Source organism: Alosa sapidissima, chromosome 18 (genome assembly GCF_018492685.1).
Source record: "Alosa sapidissima isolate fAloSap1 chromosome 18, fAloSap1.pri, whole genome shotgun sequence".
In the NCBI taxonomy this organism is placed as follows: domain Eukaryota; kingdom Metazoa; phylum Chordata; class Actinopteri; order Clupeiformes; family Clupeidae; genus Alosa; species Alosa sapidissima.
The window spans coordinates 14,263,553-14,278,793 of record NC_055974.1 but is presented as its reverse complement, the minus strand read 5'-3'; the positions used below and the strand labels follow the sequence as shown (position 1 = coordinate 14,278,793).

The 15,241-nt window shown below is 43.2% G+C and overlaps 1 protein-coding gene across 3 annotated transcripts; it reads right to left on the bottom strand.

Moving 5' to 3' along the window:
- Window positions 1–3: 3 nt before the first annotated feature.
- On the bottom strand, window positions 4–13,978 carry trip6 (thyroid hormone receptor interactor 6). 3 transcript variants are annotated; one of them, XM_042069604.1, is made up of 11 exons: window positions 13,846–13,978; window positions 13,221–13,276; window positions 11,517–11,733; window positions 10,516–10,664; window positions 8,131–8,235; window positions 6,906–7,610; window positions 6,457–6,547; window positions 4,060–4,229; window positions 3,493–3,671; window positions 2,901–3,021; window positions 4–2,398 (listed from the first exon to the last, which is right to left on the bottom strand). In XM_042069604.1, the coding sequence occupies exons 3-11, from the start codon at window positions 11,722–11,724 to the stop codon at window positions 2,267–2,269; spliced, it is 1,860 nt and encodes a 619-aa protein (XP_041925538.1). In that variant the 5' UTR covers window positions 11,725–11,733; window positions 13,221–13,276; window positions 13,846–13,978; the 3' UTR covers window positions 4–2,266. The 3 variants fall into 3 exon arrangements, with proteins under 3 accessions (XP_041925538.1, XP_041925539.1, XP_041925540.1); XM_042069605.1 differs by lacking the exon at window positions 13,846–13,978 and adding an exon at window positions 13,692–13,831; XM_042069606.1 differs by lacking the exon at window positions 13,846–13,978 and adding an exon at window positions 13,372–13,621.
- Between the last annotated feature and the right edge of the window lie 1,263 nt (window positions 13,979–15,241).

Here is a 15,241-nt window from a genome sequence, read left to right as displayed (position 1 = left end):
AAATTAACTTAAATGGAACATTAATGTCAAAGAATAACACCAAAGGTAACATTTGTCTGCTTTGAAAATGGATGGGTTTATGTATGAAGTATATACTACAATTCAATGACAGAGTAAAGCAGATGTTGCGCACACAATATTCAAAATAAACCACTCAATCACTCAACTCATGCACCAAAGCACACGGCTACAGGCCATTCAGGAGTTCATCGACTGCCATCTACAAAGGTGGACCTTTGCAAAATGGTTTAACTACTTGGCAACAATGCAAATTGACAGGAGATGTTAGTCCAAAAAGACCACGCAAGGACAAAAAAAATTACAAATACAAAATGAACAACACCAAAATTGTCCTACACATATTCTGAGGGAAAACTATTGACTTAAACTATGACTAATGCACTGACTTAACAGTGATTGAAAACAAGACTGACACTTAACTGAAATGCAATAAATTAACAAAATGAATGTGCAACTTTAATCCAAATTGATGTTAAAGGTCTTTAAGATACTTTTGTTGTGAAAATAGATATCAGTTTTTTTTTCCTTTTGAAGAGGTTGGGGAGCATTTGATGAAAACAAAACAAACAAACAAACAAACAAACAAACAAACAAACAAAAAGAACACAAAATGGCACAGACAAAAAAAAGTTCCTATGTTTTGCATCAACAGTTCCATGGTTTCATTTTAGAAGTTGCAAATAGTGGTTAAGAAATGCACATAAAGATGACACACAGTCTCACACACGTTGCGATGAGCCAAACTAACAAAAAGCCTAAGCAGAATCCCAGCCGGTCAAAAGATATCGTGGGTCAAAAAGGGCTTGTGCCATTTTGTTACTGATAAATTAGACACGTGAGGTCTCCACTTCATAACACCGGCATTTTTCACACGTAACACCTCATCCTCGGCCAACAACTAAAACTCACCAACCAAACGGCAATCACAAGAGCCCTTCGTCCACATGTAACTTTACAGATGCATGCGAAAGGCAATTCAAAATTATTGCATTACAGTCATCTCAGTTAATAGCAGCTCTCTCACTCAGAATCAAACCATGACTTAAGTAGCTTCCCATGACCAAAACGATAACACCAACCTTCTTAGTGCCATTTTCAGTTACACTTTAATATTTAGCTACTGTAACCTGTTACCTTGTAGCCACCCTATATGTACCCTGTAAAACAATGTGTAACATACGAAGTCAAAACACGTTGCTAGCTTGTATAGGCTCAAGGTTAAGACTGGGGATAGGTTGGGGCACATGAAAGAGTGTAGAGTATCAACATACAGTTACTGATAATTGCCGTGTTACACGTATGTAACACAAAGTGTTACCTTCTAATTTTTGATGTCATCACTATCTTCACTACCATGTTTCTGTCAAAACATTTCACCTATCAAGTCCTTCACTTAACAGCAATTCTGACTTCATTTATCTACTTGAGACCTGTTTTTGTCTCAATCGCCATGGTAACCAATATTATCCCTGTGGTAAGAGGAGATAAAAACAACACCTCTTCTCTACTGTACACTGCGCTAAGGAATACAAAATGTCCGCCACAGCCTTTCAGACAGTCTCCTTGCACCACCCTAGTCACACTACCACCCTCCCATTATAACATACTGGACAGATAAACTGACAACTGTACTGAGGTGGAGCAAAAAACACCAATGCATGTAGTTTCATCATACAACCTTGTTTTGTTTACTATGGTATGGCTGTCCCAAAGCAGAGCTATTGATTTACAGCAAAGGTGAGTGGTTGTATATGGGGGGGGGGGGGGGGGGGGGGGGGTACCCCTGCTGCCAGCAGCTCAGGAGCATAGTATAGCAGTCACTTGAGTGTGGTCGGGTACTAGGGCAGAACTGGGTCGCACTGGGTACTGGGTGCCAACCCAAGTTTCAGTTCCAAGTTCTCTATGTTTACCTGCATTTAACTAAACCCAAGAACAGGAGTTACATTAACACAAAAACAAAACAACACACACAGCATCACCAAAAGGAGTCAATGTTATAGTGTTCAATTTTGAGGTGGAATTCTGAACAGTACGTTTCAAATCACTTTCAAGCATCACACATATCTGATTATGTCATACCACGCGCGCGTGCGCACACACAGACACACACACATTCTTCAGCTTTGGACGTTTGTTCAGTCGGACTGTATTGGCAGAGGGCAGATGGGCAACAACAGAGAGGTTGGGCACAGTGAGGCAGGGGGGAGGGGCAGTAGGCAGGGCAGTGGGCAGTGGGCCTGGCGGCTCAGCAGTCGGTGGAGATTTTGGCGGAGAGGTCCTGGATGCGGCGGGCACTGCAGCCCTTACACAGAATGTGTCCGTCCAGGGGGTAGCAGCCTCGGCCCTCGCCCTCTGAGGACAGGAGCAGACCACATTCCTACAGACGGAGGGCAGAGATGAGCAAACAAATCAAAACAACATTCATGCCATGTGCCATCTGACAAAGATAGAGGTGTGGACAAGAAACTTTACAAGGAAAAGTAGCAAAGTTCTAAAAGTTATTGGTGAAAGCCAGGCCTCTCTCTCTTTCTCTCCATGGTGTTATCTTGTCATGTGCCATCTGACATAGATTAAGAAGGAACTTAACAAGGCATCTCTCTCTAGCATGCAGTTGGTCCAAAATGCTGCAGCTCGTCTTTTAACTGGTACCCGACAATGTACAGCACTTTGGTCAACTGCCTGTTTTTAAAAGTGCTATATACCGGTAAATAAATTGATATTGACCAGGAAGCGGGTACTAATGAAGAATATCTACTTTTGTGTGATGACATGCAGAATTATATTACAGAAAAACAGGATCCTGCCAAAAGCACTCACACTTTCCGTCACCTCCAAGAACCTAACCTTTTTTTTAGTCAAGTCGAAGTAGCAAATCTCACCTCACACTTGTAACAGTTGACATGAAAACTTCGGTCCAGGGCAACTATCCTCACCGTCTCCTCCTGACCTGGCTCAGGCATGATTGGCTGCCCGCACACTGAGCAGCGTGGGGCGAACTTCCTGTGACACAGGAAGTACCAGACAGTACCTTTAGTTAAATCATCAGTATGAGGAACTGCATGCGCACTAATGCAAACACATCCACTCATCCAGCCAGAGTGGGAGCCCAAGCGCTAGCCAGACGGGCGGAGAGTCCCACAGATAAGCCCATACAGGTTCAGTTCCATGAGAGGACACCTTCCAGATCATCTCTACCATGATAATAACGGAAACTGCTTTTGACCAAATAACGGTGAATTTATTTGTAAGCTGAGAAGCAAAGCTCATAATCCTCTAAAGCCCCCACCCTCACAGACAGGAATACAAACAGCTTAGGTTTATCTCACCCCCACCCCAACCCCGATGAGCTGGAGAGAAGCCCCTGAAATAGTGGCGGGGCTTTCGCACACCGTCGTTAGCATCAATGTTAGCATTAGCACAGAGGCCCTGCACTTCAGCAGCAGCTGCCGCTAACGTCGTTGGCTTACCAACCTGTGGAAGTCGTCGATGCAGTGGATCTGGGAGGTGGCGTCCACGGTGAAGGGCACCCCGTCCAGGCAGCAGTTGCAGACCACGCAGGTGAAACAGCGCGGGTGGTAGGCCTTCCCCATGGCCCGTAGGATGCGGTCCAGAATGGGGTTGGAACACTTGGAGCAGCGCTCGAGGGTGCTCTGGAGCAGAGAAGGGGGGGGGGAGCATAAACAGTTAGAGAGGGGGAAAGAAAGAGTGAGAAAATGATGGATGGATAAGAGAGGCAGAAAGAGAAATAAAGCAAAAAAAACTGACAAAAAGAAGAAAGATGGACAGAACAGGGGGAAGAGAAGAGAAATACAGTGAAGCACAGGTGTTGGATTGTCTGTTCCTTTTGGAAGTAGGTAGGCAGGGAAAAGGGGGAAAGCTATATAAAGCCTTCCATAAATGCAAGTTGTTGTTTATACACACATAGACACACACTCTCACACACGCACAGACACTCTCACACACGCACAGACACACACACAGACACACGCTCACGCTCACACTCACACACACACACACACACACTAAAGGACCACTGACTATGTAGCAGCCCTCGCAGTAGCTCTTCTTGTCCAGTGCGTAGAAGGGCTGGCCCCGCAGGCGGGCGTGACAGGTGATGCAGGTGAAGCACTCCACATGGAACACCTGCTCCATAGCAATGCACCCGCTTCCGTCTCCAAGAACGTTGTCACCACACCGCGCACACCGGCCTGCCAGACAAATGAGCAAACAACTGTCAGATCCTAAGCCTTTATCAGGTGGCACCATCTGTAAGCTTTCTCTCTTCAGTTTCTAGCCCATGTGCTAGCCCTACAACATTTCATTAGTTCACTAAATAACTAAATAACATGCACGCACACACACTCACGTGACTGAATTTAGATTGATTTGGACTTACTTTTGAACTCACTTTTACTTTGGACATGCGTGAAAAACAATTATAGATTGTGCATGGCTTCATCTTCCAAAAATAAATCAATGTGCTCAGCGGCTACAATATTGGTTCTTGTTTCATAGAGTTCAAGAGTACTTCAACATTGACCTCAGGCTGTACTAGTTAAAATAATGCCCAGTGCATTACAGCACAGGGTAGTAGGCCTTGTTAAAACACTTCACTGATGAAGTGTGTGCATTTAGATCCCTGTTCAGATAACTGAACCGCTGTGGCCAAATGAAACAGTGTAAGGAGCCTTAAGATAAGGTTGGGTCCTGTCCTACCTCTGGCACAGTCCAGATCCACTAATTCAATCAATAGTTTTCCAACAGTGCTTATGATACCATGGAGGTTAAACTTAACTTGTGGGTCATTCCAGGTCAGATCAGATAAGGTTGTTGCTGTACCGTCTCAGATTTTGTTCAAACCTTGTATCATGAATGGGTCCCAAAACCAAGGGCTATAAATGTTCAAATCCTACGTCTTCATATTTTTCTTTTCAGTCCTTGATATTACTTCAGTTTGACAGCCTGAAAAACCCATTATCTGGGAAGCAATGTTTGGCCATTAAAGGTGCTCTAATCCATGTTACGCGGTTTCTAAGCTACAACATTTTTGTCACATACAGCAAACATCACCTCACCATCCGCTAGCTCCCTGTGCCCTGAATACACTGTAAAAAAAAAAATGTGGTCTCTATGGACAGCCCAGGCTCCAAAACCGTGTAAGGATTAGAAGCCTTAGGATAAGGTCAGGATCTCAACACTAACCTGTGGCACATTCCAGATCCACTAATCCAATCAATAAGTTTTGCAACAGTGCTTGTGATACTATGGAGGTTAAAGTTAACTTGTGGGTCATTCCAGGTCAGATCAGATAAGGTAGTTGCTGTACCGTCTCAGATTCTGTTCAAACCTTGCATATATCATGAATGGGTCTCAAAACCAAGGCCTATAAATCACCTCACCATCTGCTAGTTGCCTGTGTCCTGAATACACTGTAAAAAATGTGGTCTCTATGGACAGCCCAGGCTCCAAAAATGGCAACAAAAACAACTTGGTCCAGCCTGGACCATAAAAACATTACAAACTGTTCCAGCCAATCACCGACGAGATGCGCGTTTAGAAGAGTTTCAATTGCACGGAGGGAGGAGGGAGTAGCGAGCTAGCTCTCTGTTTTGTTTGAACATCAACAGAAATGACATTACCCAACATCACTTAGAGCACCTTTAATATTTAGTATTAAGTATAAAAATACATTATATTATTAAGGTTGTGCCAATATTTGAGTTCTCCACATATAATAATGATCATGAAGGATAAAACAAGGGAAGATGGCATTTTGTGGGCACAACTCAAAATGGGTATTTAGTGAACAAAATATTAATGTTTATACTTTATTGTATTTTACTGTAATGTATCTGCAGACAAATGACTTATTGGTGTCATGTGGTATAACAAATGACTATAATAGCCTCACTATCAATCTTGCACTCATACTGATAACGTGTTTGGCTCCATCCTACAAAGTTTGAGCAGGCTAGGAATAATAAGTTACTGATGTCCAAAGATCGTTCTTAAGAGAACCTAAGAGCCTAAGAGATTGTTCTTAAGAGAACCTAAGAGCTTGTTCTTAAGAGAGCCTAAGAGAAACTAAGGCAGAATGCCGTAAACTCCCAGTTACGGTTCTTTTGCTTTAGGCTGATTATGCTTAATTAGTGTCCAGGGCATATCCAAGGGCAAAGAAAGTATGGAATTTAACAGTTATTGTACAGGTCTTCGTTTTGGGACCAACACATTATGTTGACAAACTCTGAGACGATACAGCACCCATTTTCCTGGATCCTGTCTGATTTGACACAGAATGACTCTAATAGCCTAGTTTAAGGCCCATGTTCACAGTATACAAATGACTGAACAAAGCAGCCTCTTGCCTAGATGGCTTCTAGGATGCGCCAGCCAAGGCTTGACCCCAGAGGGAGGCATTTTACAATCAGAACGTACCAAAGTATTCCTCGGTAGGGGGGTGGTTCATGTCATAAACCAGTTTCTTTGTGAGACGATCCAACTCTTCTTCAGGCCTTGGCACAGCCCCCTGCCACAACAACAAAACTCACATCAGGAGCATTCCAAAACCATCAACCAATCAGGAAGCAACAGAACAACATACAAAATACAACACAATTCCTCCAAGGCACATGAATCCAGCCTTTGCTGCCATGATCTGCAGTGCTAGCCATTTCTCAAAACATATAATGTAGGCACTCCTATCCTCTTATAGTAGTATTGACAGATGCAGTGGTACTTCCTAGCTAAGGTCTCCTCTGCACAGTAGCTTAAATGTTATTCTATTGCAGTAAGTTGCTTTGGATAAAAACGTCTGCCAAATAAATGAATGTAAATGTATATGCAGAGGCATGAGACAGCAAAGCTCTCTGTGGACCCCCCCTCACCTTACTAGGTTGATAGGCTGGACTCGGTACCGTCCCTGAGGCATCAGGACCCTTCTTGGGCGGCTGGGGTCCCTGGCTGGCTCGGACTCCTGGCGGCACTCCTCCTGACCCGTGCATCTCCTGGGCCTGCGGCGGGGGCATGGAGTACCAGCCCTGCGGGTGCTGTGGGTGCTGCTGCTGCTGGTGGTGCTGGTGGTGTTGGTGCGGCTGAGACTGGGCCTGGATGGGCAGGTGGTCCTGGTAAGGCGGCCGGTGGTCCTGCGCCGGGGGGCGGGAGGCGTGCTGGCGCGGCGGCGGTGGCGGCGTGTACGCCTGCTCGGCCTGCCGGCCCGTCTGTGAGTAGGTGGTGACCGGCTGGGCCGTCTTGACCTGGACGCTGAAGCGCGGGCCGGTCGGCGTGGACGCCGTGGTGTAGGACGCGGGCACCGGCTGCGGGTAGGGCTTGTGGTGAGCGGCGGCCGAGGAGGACGAGGAGGAGGACGTGGAGGAAGGGGAAGGGTAGGAGTAGTCCAGCTGGGAGTTGTACGAAGAGGCCTGGTGGTCGCTGGCGTATGGGGGAGCGGGGTGGTACTGGCTCTGGGGGTGAGGGTGAGGGTGAGGGGGGTAGCCCATGGACGGACGGCCCTGGGGGTGACCCCCTGGTGGGCCCGAGGGCTTGTAGCGATCCCCTGAGAGGTGCTTATTGTAAGGCACATTATCATAAAGCTGTAGGGGGAGAGGACAGAGATCAGTCAGCTGACTGACAGACTCAACTCATAGTTCGTCCTATTCACCTCAGTAGCATCTAGTCCATTAGCAACACAATACCCTTACTATCAATCTTATCACTGTACTCCTCCGCTCTTTGTGGTCTGTTGTGAAATAAGATATTGCCTCTTTCCCAGCTGTCTTTATGCGGCGTTTCCCCAAAAGAGTCAGTGAACCTCTACAATCTTTTAAGCAAAACATCTAAACCTGTAACCATAAATTCCAAACACAAGTCGATATTACTTAACACTTCAAAAACGAACACTTCTGAAAGTCATAAATTCCAAATGCAAGTCCAAATGATTTAAACACTACTGAAACAGAGAGTGAACCTGAAGAAGCCAACGGCGAAACACAGCATTCACTCCTAATAAACAATTCCTTATATTAGATCAGTGGGCAGTGATGATCTCTATTTTTTCAACTACTGAAACAGTGTTATTAGTCATGCCCACTCTGTGGTGGTGATGATAAAGACCTGAGTGCTTGTGCTGTGTGGGTGGCTGTCCAGGTCTGCGAGCATGCAGGTCAGTGAGTCGATCTCAGCGTCTATGTTGGAGTGGTGCTTCTCCGGCCCTCGCCCCTGGAAGAGAATGCACCCAATGACCAGTCCATATTAATGCTTAAAGGATAATTGTAAGGACCGGGCTGAGCTGGAAACAAAAGTGGGTTAACAGAGGCTGCCCAACCCAAGGTCTCACAACAACAACAACCAAAAAATAGAGGTTGTTTGCCGAACACAATAAATGTCTTCATTTGTAGCTGTGATGGACACTTTCTATGTCTTCATCTTCACTCCACATCCAAAAAAGACAGAGCTGGCTTTGAAATGACTAATATCCCCTGTATTTTTTTTTTACTTTCATAACCTCAATTAAATGATGAAATGACACACGATCAATTCCAATTTTGCTACCTGCATGACTGCAACAAATATCTAAAAAAAAACAAAAAAAAAAAAAAAAAAACATTTGAATGTTTTTTTACAGTTTTTCTCAGTCGCTTTGGTGCTTTTCTCAGGTCAGAATGAAAATTCTCATAACTATTAGTTCAACTTCCAAAACATTTAGTCATTTGTGCACATCATAGTAGCAATTTCTCCTTCCTCTGAACAAATTGCAAATGCTTTTGAACATGTATCAGTTGCTTTTAGAGATGCACCGATATGGAATTTTAGGGCCGATAACGATAACCGATATTTATTCGTTTGTTGTGGCCGATACCGATACGATAACCGATAATATTACTCTTGAAAAAAAATTGTGAAAAGTGATTTGGGGAAAGCATTTAATAAGCATAATTTTATTGCAGTAATTTTACCTACCACCAAATGATGGACAGAACTCATAATAGTCCTCAATAGTACGGCAGTCAACAACATAACAGTAGCCTATCCCTACAGTATGTGTGGCTCCTTTAAGTGAACCTGACGTCAGTGAATTGTGAGTGAGTGGCTAGAGAGTTTGAATCGTTTTCATTTAGGACTAAACGCTCATAAACGGCTCAGCCTGGAATAAGCTACAGTATAGCGACCAAATCAGAGTTTGTGAGGGAAACTTTCAACTGCGGGTAACTGAATAAAGCTGCAACTCCACAGACTGTATCTTATGTCCGTCTACTCTGTTGCGCACAACCTGCTGCAGCAGAAATGAAAGGAGTTAGCCCCGAAGGTTTTAATAACTTATTATGATGACCTGTCTGGAACTGAAGCACGAATGGTTAGCATATTTCTAGGTAATAATACAAAACCCAAGCTAAAGTAATGCAAATATAATACTAAAACACAACTTAGAACTAGGCCTACTTATGTACTCGTCCCACTAACGAGTTTGTTTATTTGTTTCCCCGACCAGCGCGGTGCAAAGTGCAAACACACCAGCACAAGACAGCTTTAGATAGGGCTGAGCTCCGCTCTGTTAAGGTTAAATGGCGGATCATTCACGAGAGGATTTTGAGATGCACAGATTCCCAAATGAACGCTTATCCACAGATTTTGTTAGAGTGGTGAAATACATTCACACCGCTGACATTATATTGAGGAAAAAGTATAGCCAACCAAGCTCAAGTAGCTCAGTGTAGCCAGACGGACCTTACGTAGGCCTAAATTAGGACTTTAAAAAATATCGGCGCAAATTATCGGCCAGAATTCTGTTATCAGACCAATAATAATATTTTCATTTTTTCACTTATCGGCTAATAATATATCGGCCGCCGATATATCGTGCATCCCTAGTTGCTTTGTCATGTCAGTCAAAATGAACTATACTTATGGATGCTGAATAGTCATTCCCAATAAAACTAATAGTCTTCATTTCATTGCTTGAGTCATTACATACAAAATTGGTGAACTAGTTATCAAATTCTGTCACAATGCTGTAGAATTGCAAAGAGCATATACAGTAAAACTGTGAAACATACATATTCAGTGTCTTGTACTCACTTACTCCCCTAACTACATCAATTTGTAACTTTACTGTAGTTTTCAAATGGCTGTATAGTGCTGTCTTGAGTATTTTCAGGTAGTGTCACCAAGTTCTGACCTTTTTTTGCATGGGAAAACACTGAGAGCATAAACTGTCGTAAAGAAAACATGACAAAGCCATTTGACTATCTTGTTCATAAACGATGGTGTAAAGACTTCTCATTTTGATGACACTGGCAGTTTCATTGACATAAATACTTGCTTTTGAGGAATGGACTATCCATTTTGAGCAAGTGACGTGCTTTTACAGGTTATCCACTAGGTTTTGCAGTTTGCACTAATTGTTTTGAGAAATGCACTGCAGTGCAAATGTTAATAGTGATGTGAGAAAAGCACCAAAGCGACTGAGAAAAACTGTAAGAGGATATCGGTTTGACCCACCTGATGGTCATAGCCTGCCATATGAGGATTCCATGTGTTGCGCTCGTCATTGGGTCCGTGGGAAGGGGGGTAGTAGTGGTCCCCAGATTTAGGAGACAACGGGCGGAAAGCTACAGAGCCGGGGTCTTCAGGGTGCTGCATGATGCCACCTGATAAACACACACACACACACACACAAACACACACACACACACACACACAAACAATGTTTATCTAATGAAAGACATTTCAAGTACTCTGGCAAACAGTCAGACATGACATCAGCTGTTTTCCCCGGTGTCCAGGCCGACCTGAAATGGAAAGATAACACAAGACCTTGGGGAGCGGCTACAGTCACACTGTTGGAATGCAGATGTGTTACTGTTACTGTAATGTAACCAGACTCCTTCTGCCAATTATCCGTACATGGAATAAGCTGAGTAGTGCTACTCAGCTCATTTCAAAAGCATTTCAATGAGGATCTTCAAGTTTCCTTTTGAGTGTAGGACTAGGCTTAATTTGAGTAAGGGAAACCGGCGCTTTAACCTGTTGAAGAGTACGGTCACAAATATGTAATTAGAATGTTCGCGAACCGAGAGTTCCGCATTATGATGTGAAAATAACCAGGAAGCAGGAAAATAATTCACTCCTCAACAGGTTAAGCTTACTGGCAGGATAAGAGGAAGTGGGTGAAGGAAACATGGCTTTTTAGAAAACTGGGACTGGGAGTGAAGTCCTCCACCAGTGTCTTCACACTCTGAGTGTATATAATGGCTACCACAAACCATCAGTGTATAGCAACTACTGCCAGTGGAAACTGTATAATACTGACAATTAACATTGAGGTATTAGTCACAGGATATAAAATAACAGGTAATAAATGCTCAGTCACACTAACCCTAAAAAATTATACTGTTAGACCTGTTAACAGTCTCATTTTCAGGTCAGAACATCCTGAATTCCGGATTAATCTGGAAGAATCACATCCGTGAAACAGTATGGTAACACGCTTAGCATCTCACCTGTCGGGCCAGTGGCGATGTACCTGGTGGGTCCCCCTCCACCTCCCCCTGTGACACCATTCTGCTCATAGGCACCGTACTTGGGCCTCTGGTCAGCCAAGACCTTCATCTGGGCCCGGTAAAACGATTGTCCAGCGTGTGACATGGGGGGCGTGGCTCTCTCTGGGCTACCTAGGGTTCTCGGAGGCAGCCAGGTTGGGCCGGACATAACGGAGCTCTGCAGACGATAAGACAAGGGAGGGAGTGTCATTCTCATGTGAAGACGACAGGTAACCCACAGAACAAAGACTGAGGAAAAGATGACATCAACATTAGGTCCAAGAATCACTTGTAAAGCCTCTATGAAAATAACAAATGATCTCATTCGTATGTCAAGAAGATGGGGCCCTTGGCTGAAAGATGTGGGAACAAACCAAAGCCACCTGAGAGACCCCTTTTAACTGTTTCCAGAGAAGCGGAGGTGAGGTAAGTATATCTGCTGTTGTCCACGCCCATTGCGCCTTTGCTAACCTGTACCTTCTTGATAGATAAGACATATAGTGATATGAGATTCTGCACGTCAGTTACAGTCTCAGTCTCAAGGAAGCAGTCGTAAGGTATGTGTGTGTTTATGTAATAGGTAACCAAGGCAACGCCGGAGATGCTCCTACTCTGCGTTTCCTATGGTAACGTTTGAGACCACTTTAACAATAACCTCCCAGTTTCAAAGCAGGAAAACGGGAATCAGTCCCACACAAGAGGGGAATTCCAGTGGCACTTGGACAAAAAGCCACTAAGTGGGATATCTGACTATACTCTCTCTATGTTACACACACACACACACAATTCCCACAGGTGCAGGACACTAGCTGGGTTCCTCGGTCACCGGTGGGCTACAATTGGTACAATGGCCATTGTTCCAGGAGTTTCAACTTCACAACAAACAAGCACAGAAAAAGTATAGGAAATATTGTGTAATGATGGATCTTTTTTCTAGGGCACCTGGACTATCACACAATGCATTGGCTTTCAGAAATAAAGGCAATTTAAGGTTTGACTAGGACTATAATTCCCAACACTCTCACAGGAAACCGAGTAGGCTACAAGTAGGATGATGGGGCTGTATTATAGGCTATTCATCATGCACTTCAGAAAATAAATTCATTTTTATTTAAATTAGGTTTAGAAAGGACTGCACGTTATTCAAGATTCCAACTAGACTTAAATAAAGTGGGTCTAGGCATAAATCATCCTACACTTAACGGTAGGCCTATTGGGCTAAATGTGCAAGCCATTAATGAAGTTGCTCTCTCCATACCGGCGGGTTTAATTTCAGCCTATTTCCGGTTGACAGCAAACTCAAACCCGAGGTCTGAGGGCCAGGAAAACATATAAACCTACGAACCTAGGCTATCATTCAACGATGAAGTTGCCAAGCTTATGAAAAGTTTTATTGCCTCAAAGTTGTAATACGCTACAAGCCCTCCTCCTGCAGGGAGTGTTTTCTACTCAACGATGTCTATTTTACGACAGAATGTTGATGACTGACGAGCTACGTTATCAATAACCGTTACATTTTATATAGCCAGTTCGTGACATTGCCATAATAATAATCCCGCTGAAAACTTCATCGCGAGACGAAAACCGGTAGCCTAGTAGGCTATAATAGACCGTTGTGGAGCATTTAGAAGAACAATGAAGCAATAACGAGTTTCCGTAGCCTACCTCTTAAAATCCGGGAGACTTTTCCAAGTCTACGGTCGCCTCGTCTTCACCCTCATCTGGGAATGAAAGGGAATAAACATGATGCAGTGCGAAGATAACAAATTGAACCAGAATGTGACGGAGTTCTCTAACGAAACATCACTTATCCAACCTTGCCAAATAACAGAACGTGGAGTGAGCTAGCTTGAGTAGAAACGACCACACGCTGTGATTGCAACAGTAGCCACAGCATAGGCGACGTTACAAATAACCACTCAGTTAGGCTACTGTTACATTGTATTTCTTTCAGCAACAGTCAGCATTAGACCTGCTATCGGAATAAGGCACAATCTCCTAGGCCTATATATCTGCCGCGTCTAGCTACTAGCTTGTAACAGAACTTCGTAGGCTATAGTGTGCTTGTTAAGCCACTTGTTTATTAGTTAATGTTAGCAATGGAACTCCATTCGTTAAATGAATGCAAATGATCACCTTAGGCTACTGCGTAGGTTACACTTGTTGCGCACAAACAACCAGCTAAATCGCTCACTCGGTCATTTTTATCAACTGTTTAATTCAGATAACGCAAACGTAAACTTTGAAATGTGCTGATTGGTCTCAAAAAAGATTGATTTCTGTAACCTACTTTTGCTGAGGATCCGTTTTGTCACAGGCCCCATGAACTCGTCACAGCATTCCAAACGCGTGACGTAGAGTGGTCGCCTTGCGAGGTGGTTGCGGTAAGCACATTTTAGTCAGTCCCGACACTGTCTGTCCCACATTGGGTTGACAGATGGTGCCTTTCCATCCTGGAAAAAAAAGTCCATTGCCTGGGGTGATCTAATCCAGCGGTCTACTGTATACTCTCATTCATCTTTTCTAGGATTTTAACCACAACACTCTCAAATGGCAAAAGATATCATAAAGATAGGGGGGTTTATTTGGGTTGTCTTTCATTCAGAATAATAAGCTTTATTTGTAGTCATCTTGCAAGTAAACATAATCATATATTTTTCTCATGCACACTTGAGGTTAGAAGAAATTAATGCACTTCATTTTAGTTCTTGGCATTTCTTGACTCATGGCATTCTGACATTAGCTTGCATACTGAAATCTCACGAGCAGTGACCCTAGTCAACATGATAGGTTTTGCTTACTTAAGTGGAACTTACCATGGCTGTGAGATTACAGGTAGGTCCTAGTTTCTAGTTGGTGGCTTCACACTTTTAGTTTAGTTTTTAATTTCTACAACAAATTTTGCTTAACTGGATGACTATTATATATTCCTCTCTATATACACCACTTAAATTCTCTCCAACAGATTATTTCACCTATGTAACGGTATTAGGTGTACCCCCTAGAGTCAGAGTAGGTTGGCATCATCTGAGATCCTTCTTAGAACAGTTCCTTCGAAGAATTCAAGGAACAGAGGTACCTGGTAGAAGAAACGTCACTACTACTACTACTTGTCAATTCCAACAAAACTAGAGCAGCTACCATCCATTAGTGAAAAGGTAAAATGATTTTAATGACATATTAGACATTAGTCAAGAATGCTTGTTAATGGAGTTATAGCAGAACAAGAAACAAACTTAAGTTAAAGTGTTTGTGCATGCAGAGGGATCAGTGCATATATCCATATAGGCATTGAACTAATATGTTTAATATTTTCACTTTGTATGATATGTTAATTGTCGTCTACATTGCACTTGTGTTAAAACTACAAATAGTACTGGAAAATCTAAACCATTAGTCTGTAATTGGATTGATTTATGCATGTAGGCCAAGTTGTAAATTTATCTCTCACAAATGGGCCTATGACCTATGTACATAGTCTATCTTTGAAATGAATATATATATATGTATATGTATGTGTATGTATATGTATATATATATATATATATATATATATAGAGAGAGAGAGAGAGAGAGAGAGATCCTGAGGGAACTGTAGGAATCCAATAAGCTTATATTAGTGGTTTTCAACTGGTGTCGTGAGGAAAAATGTGTGGTGTTTCTGGAATATTGTGGAATTTTGAGGA